The 17,310-nt window shown below is 46.8% G+C and overlaps 1 protein-coding gene across 1 annotated transcript in view; it reads left to right on the forward strand.

The window, feature by feature from the left end:
- Positions 1-17,310, forward strand: part of ANO2 (anoctamin 2, calcium activated chloride channel) — a 361,968-nt gene that overhangs the window by 75,127 nt on the left and 269,531 nt on the right. The window contains exons 4-5 of the mRNA XM_012637807.1: positions 10,517-10,615; positions 12,453-12,455. Coding sequence (XP_012493261.1) covers positions 10,517-10,615; positions 12,453-12,455 — 102 coding nt within the window. The remainder of the gene's footprint in view (positions 1-10,516; positions 10,616-12,452; positions 12,456-17,310) is intronic.

Consider the following 17,310-nt stretch of genomic DNA (forward strand, 5'->3'; position numbering starts at 1 on the left):
CTGAAGCCCAGGTGTCAGCCCACTGGCCTTCCTTAGTTTTCGGGGAGGCTCTGTCTTTTCTGTCAACATCTTCAGGGCTTATGGATTTTCATCCCCTGTTTTGGTAGAAATTTTATCTCTGGCTACTTGTGGTCTGTTACCTTTCAGCATTGCAAACTCCCAAGAGAAACGTTCTTTTCAACCTCACTTTGGCGTTGTTCAGTTACAAGCCAGGGGCCATTGCCTCGTGGGCTCAGCTATGGTTTCCTGCATGTGGGATCCGAGAAGCATGGTGGGATTCCCATGGAGGAGAAGGGCATGTATTCCTTGGTCCACAGGGCATGGGCATGCTCTGCACTTTGAGTACCAAGGTGGAGATTTGAAAGTGGCTGCCCCTGAGCTTGCTCTTAAAGAAATCCTTTTTAGCCAGGCATGGTGGCTCATGCCTATAATCTCATCACTTTGGGAGGCTGAGGTGGGGGTGATCACTTGAGGCCAGGAGTTCGAGACCAACCTGGGCAACATAGCAAGACTCTGTCTCTACAAAAAAATGTAAAAATTAGCTAGGTGTGGTGGCACGAACTTATAGTTCCAGGTACTCAGGAGGCTGAGGCGGGAGGATTGCTTGAGCCCAGGAGTTTGAGGCTGCAGTGAGCTATGATGACAGCACTGCACTCTATCCTGGGTGACAGAGTGAGATCATGTCTCTATAAAAAAAAAAAAAAGTCCTTTTATATACTCTTGGTAGTTTACAATTTGATTCTGAGATACCATGGAATTATTATCAATTTTTGAATATTTATTATTAATTAAAAACCAATAAGATACAACAAATTGTTAAGTAAAAAAATTTAACTAAATAACACATTTTAATGAAAAATAATGATATTTTTGAAAACAAAAGGTGTTACGAGAAGTGCGGCATTGTTTCACTTTTTTGCATGTCTTTTCCCCCAGCTTTATTGCTGTGTAGTTGATAAGCCACGTATATTTAAAGTACCTAACCTGTTGAGTTCTGACATATGTACACACCTGTGAAGCATCACCACAACCAAGGTAATGAGCACGTCTACAGCCCCAAACATTTCCCCAGGCCCTTCTGTAAAGTCTATCTTTCTCTCCTCCAAGCGGTATTATTATTATTACAGTTATTTTAATTGTGTCTTAGTCTCAGAGAGCTTTGATGCCTTGTCAGGAATGGCGCCCAAGGCCAGGTCCTGAGACCCTGGTACCCATGGCCTCCCCTGACCTATCCTACATGGTGAAGATTAGTCCTTAACCCCAGCTGTGGGGTTTTTGCAGCAGCATGAGGCCCAGAGAAGATTTAGTCGCACTCTGTTGCTGGCTCTCCACGTGATGGTCCTTTGACGGTGCTGTGCCGCCCTCAGGGGCCTCTGTAGCTCAGGAATCAGATGGAGAGGAAATTCTCTCACCTTTGGTATGTTGGGGGCTCTGACTCCCCATGTTCCTGGGTTCCTCTCACTGCTTCATCTTCCCCTGGCTTTGGGCAGTGGTTCCCGGGCCCTGTCTGGAGTGCAGAGATGCTCCATACACAGATTAGCGACTGTGCTAATAGGTCCGGAGAGCATCTCTTTGGGTGCCTGCCCATGCTGGCACCTAGAAATATGACAAGAGTGGCTGAGTTTTCATTTCCATAGCACCCTGGCTGGGTCGTCCCCAGCCTTTGGTTGGGCCTAGGTGAACCCTTTCATGAGAAGGGCCATGCTGCTGGTCTGTTGTGGGTCTCTGGGACAGGCTCAGGGGGCATTGGTCCTGCCTCTGCCTTTGTTGACCATTGGCCACCCTCACCTTGGCCTGCAGAGGACAGGGCTGGAGAGGAGATTCCCTTGCTCTCATCCAGGGGCTCCCAGGAGAGCAAGTTTCCATCTTTCCTTCCCTAGTCAAGAAGTTCTCCCTGTGCTTACTTGCAAGTCACTGTGACTCTGGGGGGACCAGGCAGAGCCTGCTCCCTGACCATGGGTTGGAAGTTCCTGAAATCGAAGGGAAGTTAACGCTTTGATCTTAATGATGAGGCAGGTTACCCTGGTGTTCCTCAAACGGAGCAGTTGGGAGGCTGGTCTCAGATGAACCCCTGCTCTCATTTCAAAAGCCCTCTGTCCCAAGGTACTCCCCACACTGCTTAGTCTGTGATGACAGCTCCCCTGGCCACCATCTCTGCTTCCCCTGGAAGATCTCCTCCAGCTGTGTGGGCACCAACCATGATGATCTGAGAGTGTGGGGCTCCCCAGGGTCTTCTCTCACCCTCACTGTGGACCAGATGCCTTCAGCCCTTGGTGATCTGAGATGACCAAGGCTGGTGATATATTCAGGGAGTCTAAGGAAGTCTGTCCCCCCCGCCCCCTCCATCACCTGCACGTTCATCTCCCCACCCTGCCTCGCAGCCCCACTCCGGGGCCATGATGTGCTGCAGCTGATGTTCTCGGCTCACAGCAGGGCCTGGGACCAGAGTACACTTGGGCCCCTGGGGTCAGCGCTGAGGTGGCTTGGCAGGACTGTGGGGAAGGAGGCTTGAGAAGTATCGGTTTCCACGGTTTGGCTGGGGCTGCCTTCCATTCCTTCTCGTCTCTCTAGAGGGAGGACGTGGTCTTGTGAAGCCACATGCAATCTTTGGATCACAATAACAAGAACAAGGAGACATAAACAACAAGGATAATTTGACCCAGTGTGTGGCCTCCAGTCCCTGCTGAGGGCCTAGGGCAGCGGCTGAAGCACTGGAGAGACTCTTGGCCCCTGGCCCCATTCCTCCATCCCCCACTTACCTACTGTCTTGTGGAGGGAGGCATTGCAGGATTGCTGTGGTTGGGTTGGTAGTCCTGGGGATGTGTGATGTCCCTCACAGGCAGTGTGGGATGGATCCCGGTGCCAGACCTGAGTTCTATTCCTGGCCCTGCTACAACTTAGCTGTATGTCCATGCCCAGGGGACTCAGCCTCCTGGGCGCCAGGCCTTCATTCGTTACTACAGCAAGGTAGGTGTGCTTGGAGGTCGCTCCAACTCCAGAGTCTTGTGGCCAAATCCGTTCACTCTTCTGAAATTCCTGTGTTCCCCTAAGCTGGCTGTGCCTTGAGCTGTCAGCATGGGGCATTGACTGGCACTGTGGCAGTTGGATGCTTGGCAAGTGAAGACACCAGAGACTTTGACATTTGCAGTCTCTTGTTTTCCAGAGTGTGGCTGATTCTCCTCCCGCGTGCTGCAGCACCCCTAGAAACCTGTGAGGCAGAGGAGGTCCAGCTGTAGCCAGTTTCAGCTCAGTTCAGGCTGTGTTTTGTGAGCACCAGAGTGAGTCTGTGCCATGCTCCTGGCCTCTAGGGAGGGTGCAACGGTCTGCAAATGCAGGGAGCACTGGGGTGCCAGTAGGAATGAGGAACCCCCACGATCTTTATAAGGTTCCTGGTCAGGTAGAAACATAATTTTAGTTGTTGACACAAGAGAAACATTCAGGAAGGACATATAAAGGTAATTGTCTTCTCCAAACTGAATTAAATTTAAATTCTGTTAGCCAAAGGTCACTAACTGCTTTCCGGGCCACGGTAGCCAGTGTTCAGAAATTGGTCACGGGATCCAAACAGAACCAGCTAGGCGTACAGCGTACGTTGCACTCAGCGTTGCTACGTGCCAGGTGCTGTGGCGGCTGCTGAGGACAAAGCGGTCAAGGTAGACACATTCTCGTCCATGCAGAGCTGTGGGTCTAGCCAAGACGGCTGGTATTAAATGCCTCAAGACATGATGGTTGTGACAGTGGACCAGTGCTACAGAGGAGAAGGACAAGGAGTTGTGTGAACAAGAGCAAGGGACCAGGCATGTTCCAGGGGCTCAGGACAGGCCTCCTGGGAGTGTTTAAGCTGAGACTTGGCAGGGTTCGCCTGGGAGTAGGGGTGGGGAGAGCTTTGCCGTGGAGGAGCTGGAGTGTGAGGAGGGTCGGGGCGGGGGGAGCTGATACAGTGAGAAGGGCTGTGTGTCGGGCCGAGGGAGGAGGGGAAGAGGAGCCGGTGCCTTGGGCCACCACCATCAGGCTTGCTGCGGAGTGACTTAGAAGGGAGGGAGGAAGCTGAGAGCGAGACATTGGTGAATGGGCAGGACACAGGTTCAAGTTGGGGGCCCTGACTTGTCCTCTCTGTGAACTCGGTTCTCTGGGGGTTCGTTTAGTGCTGCACTGGTCTGGGAAACCAGCTGACCTCACAAGTTAAAGAGGCGGCTACACCCGGAAGTCAGGTTATGATTGAGCATCCACTTCCTTTGACCAGAGTGCTCACAACTTCTTGGGCACCTCTCCCTGATACTCAGAACTGGAGAAACAGAGTCTGTAGGATTTTATGGAAATGGAATCACGGTGAAAGGAGTTGCATGGTTTTGTGGGACGTTTCGATTCAGCTAGAGCAACTTCCTGCTCTGTTGTGTATTCCACATTTCTTGCCCCTGGAAAACATGGGGGCCCCAGGGGGACAGGCCTGGCCTCTCCTACAGAAACCTGTGTGTGCTGGTTCCCCTTCCTCTGATGCCCAGAACCAAATTATATGTTACAGTTCATTTCACACAAACTTAAATTGCAGTTGCCTGATGAGATTTGGGAGCCCCTTCAGCCATATCAATTACTTTATTTTTCAGATCTCTTTTAGGGATGGGTTAGATCCTCTGATGGGTCACCTCTTACACTTTGTGTTCAATTTCGTGTTTGTTTCGGAAAGCAGTGTTTTCTGACCTTGTCCTCAAATTCTGGAGATGCACCTTATTTCGAACCTGTGAATTACTTTAGGGTACAGGGGACATTTCGAAAATCCTGTAGATAATTTTTAAAGTGCAACACAGTAAAGGAACCAGGATGACTTATTCACGATTTGAATTTAATTTAATAAGAACCGGTTTTCCCCAGTGAGGACCAGCTGAGTGTGCAGCCCCGTGCTAGGTGCTTGAGGAATACAAAAGAAGTATCAGACACTGTCCCTGCAGTCCAGGAGCAGTCATTTTATCCGAGCGGAGCTGATCTCCATAGTAGTGGCTGACGGTCATCGAACGTTCCCTGTTCCAGGCACGCTAGCGGGGACTTCCCTACTTATCCCTAATCCTCACAGCAGTCCTGCGGTGTTTCTCATCTTCCTTACTCAGATGAAGACTGAGGCACCTTTGGTTAAGTGACTTGCCCAAGATCCCACAGCTGTAAAGTCTTTTTTTAAAAAACAATTGAAGCATAGATCTATGTTTATTTTCAGATGGTGAAGATTCTAGAACTAGTGGGATATACTGATTCTATTTGACTCTCTAAACTATGAGGCAATTTATAGATAATTTTTTCCCCATTCTAATCACATTCCATAATTTATTTTGGTTGTTTTCAGTATTTTGCTATTATCAGATGCTGTCATAAACATGTTTTTTCCATTTATTTGTAGTTGACAGGTAATGTACATATTTATGGGATTCAGTGTGATATTTTGATATGTGTATACCATGTGTAATGATCCAATCAGGGTAATTAGCATATCCATCACCTTAAATGTGTATCATTTCTTTGTGTTGTGAACTTTCAAAATTGTATTCCTCAAGCACCTAGCACGGGGCTGCACACTCAGCTGGTCCTCACTGGGGAAAACCGGTTCTTATTAAATTAAATTCAAATCGTGAATAAGTAATCCTGGTTCCTTTACTGTGTTGCACTTAAAAAATTATCTACAGGATTTTCGAAATGTCCCCTGTACCCTAAAGTAATTCACAGGTTCGAAATAAGGTGCATCTCCAGAATTTGAGGACAAGGTCAGAAAACACTACTTTCCAAATTTCAAATTTTGAAAATATACACTAAATTATAGTTAACCTTATTCACCCTACAGTGCTGTAGAACACCAGAACTCATTCCTCGTGTCTAGCCGTGATTGTGTATCCATTAACAGCCTCTCCCCACCCTCCCCTCCCCCATTCTTCCCAGCTTCTGATACCCACAATCCTACTCTCTGCTTCCATGAGCTCGAATTCTTTTCAGCTTTCACGTATGAGTGAGAACACGGAGAACATGCAGTACTGATCTTTCTGTGCCTGGCTTGTTTCACTGAACATAATGTCCTCCAGGCTTATCCACGCTGCTGTGAATGGCAGGATTTCATTCTTTGTTTATGGCTGAGTACTATTCCATTGTGTATATAGACTGCACTTTCTTCGTCCATTCATCTGTTGGTGGACATTCAGGTTGACTCTTCAACAGCAAAAAACCAAATAATCCAATTAAAAAGTGGGCACAGGATCTGAATAGACATTTCTCCAAAGAAGACATACAAATGGCTAACAGGTATATGAAAAAATGCTCACATCACTAATCATCAGAGACATGCAGATCACAAACCACAGTGAGATATCATCTTACCCTGGTTAGAATGACTATTATCAAAAAGGCAAAAAATAACGTGCCGATGAGGATGCAGGGATAAAGGAACTCTTGTGCACTGTTGGTGGGAATGCATGATAAACTAGTACAGCCACTTTGGAAAACACAATGGAAGTTCTTAAAAAATTAAAAATAGAACTACCATATGATTCAGCGATCCCGCTACTGGGTACTTATCCAAAGGAAAGGAAATCAGTATATTAAAGGTGTATTAGTCTGTTTTGCATTGCTGTAAAGGAAATACCTGAGGCTGCGTAATTTATAAAGAAGAGAGGTTTATTTGACTCATGGTTCTGTAGACTGTACAAGAAACATTGTGCCAGCATCTGCTTCTGGTGAGGGTTTCAGGGAGCCTCCAATCGAGGTGGAGAGCAGAGGAGGAGCAGGCATGTCGCATGGTGAGAGAAGGAAAAAGAGAGAGAGGAGGTGTTACCAAGCTCCTTTAAAAACCAGCTCTCAATGAACTAGTAAAGGGAGAACTCACTCACTATGGTGGGGAGGACACCAAGCCATTCATGAGGGATCTGCTTCCATGACCCAAACATTTCCCACCAGAACTCCCCTCCAGCACCAGGGATCAAATTTCAACATGAGATTTGGAGAGACCAGATATCCAAACTGTGTCAAAAGGGATACCTGCACTCCCATTTTTATTGTAGCACTATTCACAATAACTCAGACAGGATTTAAATCTTAATCTGTCTGATTTGGAAGCCCCAAGCTCTTTTTCCACCCTGTTACTATGACTGAAATAATCCAAATACAAAAACAGGGCAGAATGGATATCGAATGGAACTAGAGGACCAAGAAACTATTTGTTGTTGTTGTTCTTGTTGTTGAAACAAGGTCTTGGTCTCTTGCCTGGGCTGGAGGGCAGTGGTGTCATCATAGCTCACTGTAACCTTGAACTCCTGGGCTCAAGTGGTCCTCCTGCCTCAGCCTCCCGAGTAGCTGAGACTAGAGGCACATGCCACTCCTCCTGGGTAATTTTTCTATTTTTTGTAGAGGGTCTCTTTTTTGTATGTTGCTCAGGCTGGTCTCAAACTCCTGGCCTCAAGTGATCCTCCCACCTCTGCCTCCCAAAGTGAACCACTGCACCTGCCTGTAATCCTAGTGTTCAATGTATGTTAAACTTGATACATGTTAACCTCCAACTTTAGATTCCTAGGTTTGTAAAAAGAGCTTCTGCATTTGGTAATGGTTTGCTCAGGGGTTGTCAAGGATTTTTTTTTTCTCTGGGAGACATAACTAGTCACACCGGATAATATTTCACATAAGCTGGTATGTTTTTCTTTTTATGAGAAGGTAACAATATTGCATGGGATGAAAGGAACATGATGACTAGATGTTACCACCACAAAACTGCATTCCTGCTTTTATTTTTGTTCAAAACAAGTTCCATTTGAGGAGAAAACAGAGAAGCAGCATGCTTTGCTGGAAAAAATTAATGTCCCCATACTGGGAAGCAATTTTGCATTCGTTAGTATAAGATTAGGCTGCAATTGAAGGAGCCTCTAAAATCACAATAGTTACAGAAAGTAGAATTTTATCTTTCACATAAAAATCCAAGAGGCAGCCCAGGGCTGCTATGACATTCCACAGAGTCAGACCCAGCTTCTGTCTGGACTCACGGCTATTTCACGACTTTGACCTCAAGGTCTAAAATGCTTATAGCCATGTTCCAGGCAGCAGATTAGGGGGACGGAAGAAAATGGAGGGACAAAAGACACCTACTTGCTGTGTCTGAGGAAGGTTACCAGACACTGGTACATTGGCCAGAAACTCCTATTATGGAAATACTTCACTGCAAAGGAGATGTGGTCTTGATTTTGGATGGCCGTGTGCTTGGTTAAAAATGAAGAGCATGAGAACAGCTGTCAGGGGACAGCTAGCAGTCTGCCACCGAGGCCTTGGAATTTGACCTTTGCCCTTCCAACCCTTCCTCAAACTTAGAACATCTACACCCACTTAACTGACATTTGGCACACACTCGAGCCACCAACTCTAGAGAAAGTTAAAAAGGCATTCATCGCAATTAAAAAATATACACAAAGGATGATATATTAACATTGGTAATAGTCATGATCTCCTCTTAGTGAGAGGGATGATACCGTTTGCCATCTTTCACCAAAAACATCATTTCTGTGGCCGTGACGGAAGGCCAGCTTCCACAGGTGGTTTCTTTCCTTACCCTTATTTTCACTAAATTAGAAAAGCTTAAATTACAGTAAAAGTGGCAGCGAGTGATCGATGACTCTGTCTAGTAGTCCTGGATATTCCAACCAAAGACGGATGTGGAAATTGGCTCCCAGTTTCCCACTGAAGGCCACTTTCAGTATTTTACCAGAACTGCGCCACACTTGAAAGCCGAAGGCTGAGTGTTTCTTCTTAGGGCTGCCACATAGATTCCTTATTGACCCTTTGACTTGATTGTAGTCTAAAAAACACATCTTTTGTGTTCTGTTACAGCCCTTGGGTGTGGTTCTTAACTATGCCCAGTGACAGGTCACGTCTGTCTCCAACGAGACGAGAAAACCATCAGGTGGAACAAAAACTGTCTGGATTTGAAAACGATTTTTATCACACTCTGTGTAACTTTGGGAAAATCGTTTAAATTTTTCCCGCCTTGGTTTCCTCAACTGTAGAATAGAGAGAGAGAGTACCCACCTTGCAGCACGGTTGTGAATATTGTGTGAGCCAAAGCATGTGACCACCTAGCTCAGTTCTGGCACATAATACACACTCAATAAATGTGCATTGTGGGTATTTTTATTATTTTTAGGTATTTTAAAACTCTAGACTATCCAAGCCTTTCATAGCACAGTTCAATCTTCTTATGAAATCCTGGTTTATTCTTCACTCTTCTACCTTAAAAGTCATGAACTTTCATCCCTGAAGTGGGGTTAGGTTCTGGACATGTGAATTACTGAATATATTGTGAAATTGCCATTTAAAAATCATAGAAATAGTCTTCATTTGCATTATGAGCACCCTGAAATATCTTTTTTAAATTCGTCATTTCAAAAACACATGTGAGCACCTTCAGTGGGGAAGTGGTCTCCATTTGCTCCTGACCAGGCTGTGAATTGATGGTTTTCACTGCTGTCTTCAACATGGACCGAGATGAGAGGGAATATTTGATGAAGGATTGTGCTGTCCGCTTGCCCCACTTTCTGAACGCAACGAAGAGGTTTAAACACAATGTTTGTGATTAATTTTGCAGGTAGTTTTAGAAGCTGCTTGGCAATAATGGGACTTTTGTCAGTTTTTCCTACTTGGTTTTGGTTCTCTTTCTTTAATGACAAATCAAACTAAATTAATTACATCAATTAAATTAATGTCAGAAAGTATTTCTCTTCCCTGTGTGTGCTTGTTCTGAAAACAGAAAAAAAAAAGGAGCTTTTATGTGGAGATGAGGCTGGCTCCCTCTCATAATCTGACAAATATTTATAATGGTCACCAGGGCCAAATGAGTTGCTGAATTGATAAAACCTAATTTTCAAATACTCATAACTACTTTTTCTTTTCTAGTGAAATCAACATACAACACTGTCACTTGTCCTGGGACATAAATTCGTATTCTGTATTCACACTGGAGCCCTGTTCATGATTTATGTTTATGATATTACTTTGAGTTGTGTTGATTGCACTATTATGTCATTACTTTTAGGCTTAGGTGGGCCACTTTTGTGATGTGGGGCTGTAACGCAGCACAGTAGCAGAACGCAAACTTGAACGGTGAACGATGAAAACACGGGAATGGAGACAAATTGCGGGCTGCTCACGGCATGCCAGCAGCTGTTATTGAATGTAATGGGATTTCTGGGAACATTATGACTGATTACATTTCAAATCTGTGAACAGAATTGTTTTAACTCTTTTTTTTTTTCCTCTGAAGCCACATCACACTTCTAGGGACCACACTTTGGGAACAACTGTCCTACAGTTTTTGATGAGGGCATTTCTGGAAGAGAACTAAGGAACTGGTTATGAGTGGGAGGGGCCTGGTCCCTGGTGAAGTTTAAAGAGAACAAAACCCGGAAACTGAAGGTCCAGGCTTCTAGTCTGGGAGAGTTGGGGAGCCAGGAATTTAAGCTATGTCCTTACAAGTGTTTCCATTTTTTCCTTTCTTTGTGCCTTGCAGAATAAAAGCCAGGGCTCCATCTTCGTCCGGATACACGCCCCGTGGCAGGTGCTGGCCCGAGAGGCAGAATTCTTGAAGATCAAAGTTCCCACCAAGAAAGTATGAGCATGTTTCTCCTGGGTTCTGGGCCTCCTGAGGGCTGGATGGATGCAAACAGTTTGGGAAGAGGGCCAGGTGGGATGTGGGTTCCGTGGAATTGAAATCACACTGGCCTCCCCAGGGACCCACGGTGTGGGGGGCACAGGGAAGAGCTGGGGTGGGGAGAGAGAGCCTCCCACCTCTGAGCCTGGGTTGTGCTCCCTGAGAAGCCAAACATTGTCCATCTGGTGTCTTCGTTTTTCTGTTACACCCTCTTTCTGCCTCTTCTTGGGGTCCTAATATGGCCGGGCATTTCTTTAGAGTGAATATAACAACGAGAGCCGGCAGTAAGCCGCGCCGATTGAGTCAGCAGCTTACGGGAAAATAGCACCAAACTTCCTATGAGATGCCTGTTCCACCACTGAATACTGTGTCATGGTGGGTTTCACTTGTCTATTCTGTAAAACAGAAGATTTTAATCATGCGAGTTGGTTAAAATCATCCGGGGAGTATTTTCAAAATATTATGCCAGTTTCCCACCTCTGGGATTTTGACTGGATTGGTTGCTGTGAAATGAGATTCTGTATCCGTGTTGTGGGGAAAAAAAAATCCCCGGAAAGTTCCGATGCACATCTGAGTTGACAACCACACAGGTTAGATGGAGTTTGAGGTAGTTTTCATTCAGGATAGTCTCTATATAATTTAAAAATCTACCTAGGGAATTCCTAGGTGACATGTCCTTTGTGTAATAAAATCTAGCAAGTAGCTCCAAAGAAAAAAGAGGCGTGTGCTCGCAGATTCCCCATCCTTTTTCTATTAGGTATTTTGGGGGAAAGGAGTGGCTATTGACGTCCACCATCTGAGATGTCTCTTAGGGAGGGTCCCGGGACAGACAGTACTCTAGTTTAAACATGGGTTGTCTGAGGATGGTCTCTCTGTCTCTGACTATGCCTCTGTCTCTCTCTCCCCCGCACACAAGCACACGCACATCCATGGTGTGGTTGCACAAGCGGTGACCTACCTTTTCAGAGATCAGTCTTGATCGTTGCAAGTACCTTGTCATAATTCCCACCCTCCCCACCGTTAGCAGAACCCCGTGTCTGTTGCCTTCTGTGCTACCACTGTTACCACCTGTCTTCTCGTCACCACGCCCACTGTCGGCAGCATTGCTACACTCAGCAAGACCATTTTGGTTTACGTGGTTGGCTATGCTAACATCATCTTCACTACCAGCAGACCTATTGTCGCCATCAAAAATCACTCAGCAAATACCAGCACGTGAGTGATGCCATCATGACTCCCTCACTCAAGAAGAATAGTCTATGGGCTCTCTTCTTGCAGATTTATTAATATTAAGATGAACAATAACTCCATGGCAGGTGGACAAAGGCTTATTAAACAGATATAAATATTAGCTACAAACGCTTTGCCAATGAAAGGTAAATTTGGGGGAGCGCATGCCTGCCGCCCCTGGTTTCACAGGGACCACACTGTGATCTTCCCCTCCGGTCGCGCCGCTGTGTCCTGTCTACTAGCTTTAGTCTTCTCATCCTTAACACCGCCACCCTCAAGTGCAGGCCCCGTCTTTGTTCTGGGCCCCTCCTCTTCCTCGACTGATGCTCTCCAGGTCTCCTGGCAACAGGGCCCGAGTCTCAGTTTTAGGGGGAGGCTTCTGCTTCCACCGGTGGGGTCCTAACCTGGCCGACCCTTTCCCTTCTCTTTCCTCTATGTTCCCTCTCACTCCAATGTAGTCTTCTCCTTTCTGTCTGGGTTATCTGAGTATCGAACGTTCTCGTAACCTTACTCTATTTGTATCTTGTTTCCTATGTCTTAATCTTTGCTGCTGATGCTTGGAAAGGAGGTGAGCAAACTCTAATGCCCATGCTGGTGTTTCAGTCCCCTGGGATGGTCCTTTTGGTGGGAAACCTGCGTGTCTTCCTTCCACCCTCCCTCGCCTGCTGGTCTTCTGTGCTCTCCTTCCCATTCTTCTTTCTCTCCCAGGCTCTTCCTTCTCTTCTCTCTCCCTCCCACCGCCCGCTCCGGTGCCTCGTGCTACCTCCCTCTCTGTCTCTGTACACCCTGCCACGCCTCCGCCCTCTCGTTTCTCTGCCACCTCCCCCTCCTCATTCCCAGACGCATCCTCTGCCTCTGCTCCCTCTGGTCTCTGCTTTTTTCACAGGCTCACGCATTTACAGCATAATTTTGCAGAGTGACATATCTGCCCTCGGAGTTTCAGTGTCCCTAGACATTAGCTCTTTGGAACTCGCCGTCTGTAGTTTAGGTGGCACCCGCACTTGCGTTTGCAGATGAGTCGATCCGGGCGAGGACGTACTATAAAGCAGCCGGCTCTGGTTTCCCCTCCCTTTTCATTAGGCCACCACAGGGCAGTAGAAACTGTACTAGGTGAGTCCTCAGCAGCACAGACCTGTAGCCTTGGTTCTGCACTTCCTTGCTGTGTGATTTGGGATGTCACCCCATCTTTCAGAGCCTCAGTTTCCTCATCTATGATATGGGCATGATAATCCCTGCCCCATTTTTCTTAGAAGGCTGTTGTAGGAATCTAGTTCTTAACCAGTGTTGTGGATATGCAGGGGTTTGTTATTGTGTTTGCTTTCTCAAATATTTTTATGTGTAATCTCAATTCTTGGTCCCCCAATCAACTTCCTTCCTGACCAAATCGGCAGCCCACACTGACGGAGCTCCCCTACAGGAAGGACTCTGGAGAGACACAGAGGGTGCAAACAACCCGCGCCCTCAGGGAGCGGACAGTCACAGGGCAGGACCAGAGCAGTGCACATCCCCAGACACCAAGGCAGCGGTTGGATACCGTGACAAGTAGCGACTGGTTGGCACAGCATGGATTCTGTGTGTCAGCACTGGGGGTTAGGAAGTGGGGGGAGGCAAAACCCTGTGGTTGACCCTACAAGTCTGCAGATATAACGGGGAGAACTTTCTTCCCAAAGTTTCTGAGTCCCAGACTCCACTCAGATGGACTGTTCTGGCATCCTTCTGTGGCTTCAGCCCTGTGGCCCTGTGTCCTCCCTGTATTCAGAGAATGCAGTGGCTTGTGGTTGACCTCTCACAGGTGTTACACGCAGGCGAGGCGAGTATAACTCAGTATGCTGTGCAGGATGCATGTGTTTGTAAAAGTTAGTCTGCCTCTCTGATCCCGGGGGCAGGGCTGTGGGTGAGAGAGCAGTGTGGAGAGCGAAGGACAGTGCAGGCAGTCTGTGGAGGGCTAGCGTCAGGCCTGGTAGCATTTCTCCCTTTTTTAAATGGCTTTGGGAAGTGACTGAAATAAGAAAAAAAAAAACGCATTTGCAGAGAGCCACATCCTGTGGCGGGGGAACGTGGAGGAAGAACGGCGCATGGCGTGGGATCAGTTGAGTGTCCTTCAGGCCGGTGGAGGCTTGGAGCATAACTCGGCAGGGTCCGGGGAGACCAGGAAGATGGGGAGGAAATCACGAAATCGAGATCTCAAACCTGGACAAATCCATCGTAATGCGTCCAGGGACTCAGAGTCCTGAGCACAGATATTAACTGGGAGGGGGAATCTTGGAAGGAAGCATTTGTTTTCCAGAAACAACAACAGAAGAGCCAGCATTTTGTGAGGGACCCTCAGCATCCGTGCACAGGAGAGGGTGGGGAGGCCTGGCCTTCGGCCCCGGCAGCCTGAGAGGGTTCGACATGGGGGTTTGGGAGCAGGTGCTTTCTCATGTCGGCTCGTCACCAAGGTGGCTCTCCAGATCGGGGTTGACATCCATGTTTATTTCTCATTCACTTTTTTACGTGTATGAAAGAACACCCTTTTCCTCACCCCTTATGGTCACTTACTTCCCATGACAAAGCTGGGAATGGTTGAGGAGTTGATATCCGAGGCTATAGGGAGGACTTTCTTGTCAATGAAATCATGTTAATCCATCCAGAGCCCATTAAATTGTCAAGAAGTGACATGCTTAGGATGGGTAAAAGTCATTTTTGTCCAACTTTTCAGAGCTTTCGTAGCTATAATTAATCGAATGACTGACACTGCAGGGGTCTCGTTTGCTGTCCCTAGGAGTCTGTAAGGACTTTAGCTTATGAGCCCTTTGCACGCAAGGAGATGCTGTTAACTTCCAGCAAGTCATACCTTTTTAGGAAAGCAGGCTCAGAGCTCCACACATATCCAAAACAGGAGCGATAAATGTTGCCGGGGGCTCCTGTGAGGAGTGGCGATGATGTACGTAGAATGCCTTGCAAAGAGGCTCATGCGATACATGATAACCGCTGTTATTCCTGCTGCTGCTGCTGTTCACAGCGATGCACGTAGGGCAGCACAGTTGGCGCCACACTGGGGCTGCTCCTTCCTGCTCTTCCCTTTCCTCTCCCTTCGCAGCCAGCGTCTGCAGCGCTGGGGGAGATGGGCCCAGTCCCTTAACTCTGGTAAGGCAGCCAGAGGTCCAGACACGGGATCTGTGGAGAGGAAGGAACAGATGGCCTTTGGACTGTGTGCTGGGGGATTTCTGTTTCCTTGAGCATGGGTCCTTGGGGCGTCCTTTAACAGGATGTCTCCATGTGCGAGGTCCACGGGCAGTCACTGGGAAAGCCGGCAAGGAGACTGCTCGGGCCCCTCCGTGCAGGAGGGACAGCTTGAAGGCACCCGTTTCAAGGGCAAGACAGCAGGTGTGACAAGGGGAGAACTTGAGTTCTGCTGTTGGCTGTGCCCCCAGGAACCTGGGGTTGTTTGATTCATGTCTCACTCTATTTCCCAAAATGGGACTTGGGATGGATTACAACCAAAAGAATGGAGAGAAATGGATCGTTTTAAAAAAGGACAAATAAAAAAAGAATCACGTAATTGAGGGGGGAGTAGGAAAGGGGAGAGGAAATAATGATAGTAGAAATTCAAAATAAAGGTGATTGTTGTAAGTGAGACAAAATTTCATTTTGAGCTTCCTGGTAGCCAAGGCAGAAAGGTCTATGGTTCACATTCTCTATAGAAATCAGCATCTGTTTTGTCAGAGGAGGCACTCTTTCCTGTTGCTAAAGCATAATTATTATGTAAAGGACATGAACAACGTAAGGGATTATGTTTTCAGTAATGAACTCACGTAAGGCACTGGAATGTTTTTGCTTAAACTGGTTCTGGATAGAAACTAGGTATGTAATGTTCATCTGTGGTTTAGCGAGGGTTTACTACAAAATCATGTCTTCAAATTTCTGATGAGCTAACTTGATTTGAAGGTGATGGATAGAGCAGAAATGCCATTGATACTTTGCTTCTTTCGCATGCAGCCCACGTTTTGAAATATTTATGACTGCTAAACTGAGTATGTTAAAGAATAATTTATCTTCTTTTTTTCATTAACAGAAAACACATATAACTGCCAGTAAGAATTTTCTGGTCAGTGTGAAAAAAATCAGTGTTTCCTCACTGAGCTGAATATATTAATAATTCCAGTTAAAAAGCAAATAAACTTGACATTTTAATTACCTTGAAAGACCTCTTAGGAGAAAAATACTAATTTCATTAAACGTTGTAAATGATTAGAAATTGTTCTCAGATACCTGTTACTGCCCCTCTAAAGGTTCTGATTTGGTAGCCATGGCTTTTGCACAAACTTCACAGGAAAAACTTCACCCCGGCTCATGGTGCCCACCCTGCCTCAGGGAGTCTGCTTGGCCAGGACACATGTGCGCGCGCGTGCGTGTGCATGCACGCACACTCACACACACACACACACACACACACACACACACACACACACACACACATGGGTGGCGGGGGCAGAGAGGGGAGAGAGAGAGGTGGTAGAGGGAAAGAGAAACAGAAAGAGAGAGACTATAAGGAATTGGTTTATGCATTTATGGGGCCGGGAAGTCCCAAGATCTGCAGTCCTTGAGCTGGAGAGCCATGGCAACTGTTAGTGTAGTTCCAGTCCAACTTCAAAGTCCTGAAAACCAGGCGAGCCAATGGTATAAGTTCCAGTCTGAAAGCCAGCAGCCTCGAGACCCAAGCAGAACTGATGTTTCAGTTCCAGTCTGAAGGCAGGAAAAGACTGATGTCCCAGCAGCTCAAGCAGTCAGGCAGGGGGACTTCCCTCTTACTCAAGGGAGGGGCAGCCTTTTTGTCCTATTCAGGCCTTCGACTGATTAGACGAGGCCCACCCACATGAGAGAGGGCAATCTGCTTTACTCAGTCTACTGATTCAAATGTTAAGCTCATCCTCAAACACTCTCACAGATCCACCCAGAATAATGTTTGACCAAGTATCTTGGCACCCCCCCATGGCCCAGTCCAGTTGACACATAAAACGAACCATCACAAGGCTTGTGTTTTTGACGTCAATAATCCTCTTTGCAATGATATGAATAATTGTATTCAAAAAGATGTATCCAAGTCCCAGCCCTGGAACCTGTGACTATGATCTTATTTGGAAAAGAGGTCTTTGCAGATGTAATTAGTTAACAATCTCAAGATGAGATTATCCTGGATTTAGGATAGACCCTAAATCCAATGACAAGTGTCCTTATAAGAGAAAGTTAGGAAAAGATTTGAGACACAGAGACACACAGGGGAGAAGAAGGAGGCAGAGACTGGAGTTATACAGCTCCAAGCCAAGGGGTCCCTGGGGCCGTGGGAAGCTGGAGTAGGCAAGGAAGAATCTCCCTAGAGCCTTCAGAGGGAGTGTGGCCCCACTGACAGCTTGATTTCAGACTTGCGGCCCTCGCAACTG

Source organism: Propithecus coquereli, unplaced genomic scaffold (assembly GCF_000956105.1).
Source record: "Propithecus coquereli isolate 6110/MARCELLA unplaced genomic scaffold, Pcoq_1.0 Scaffold124, whole genome shotgun sequence".
In the NCBI taxonomy this organism is placed as follows: Eukaryota; Metazoa; Chordata; class Mammalia; order Primates; family Indriidae; genus Propithecus; species Propithecus coquereli.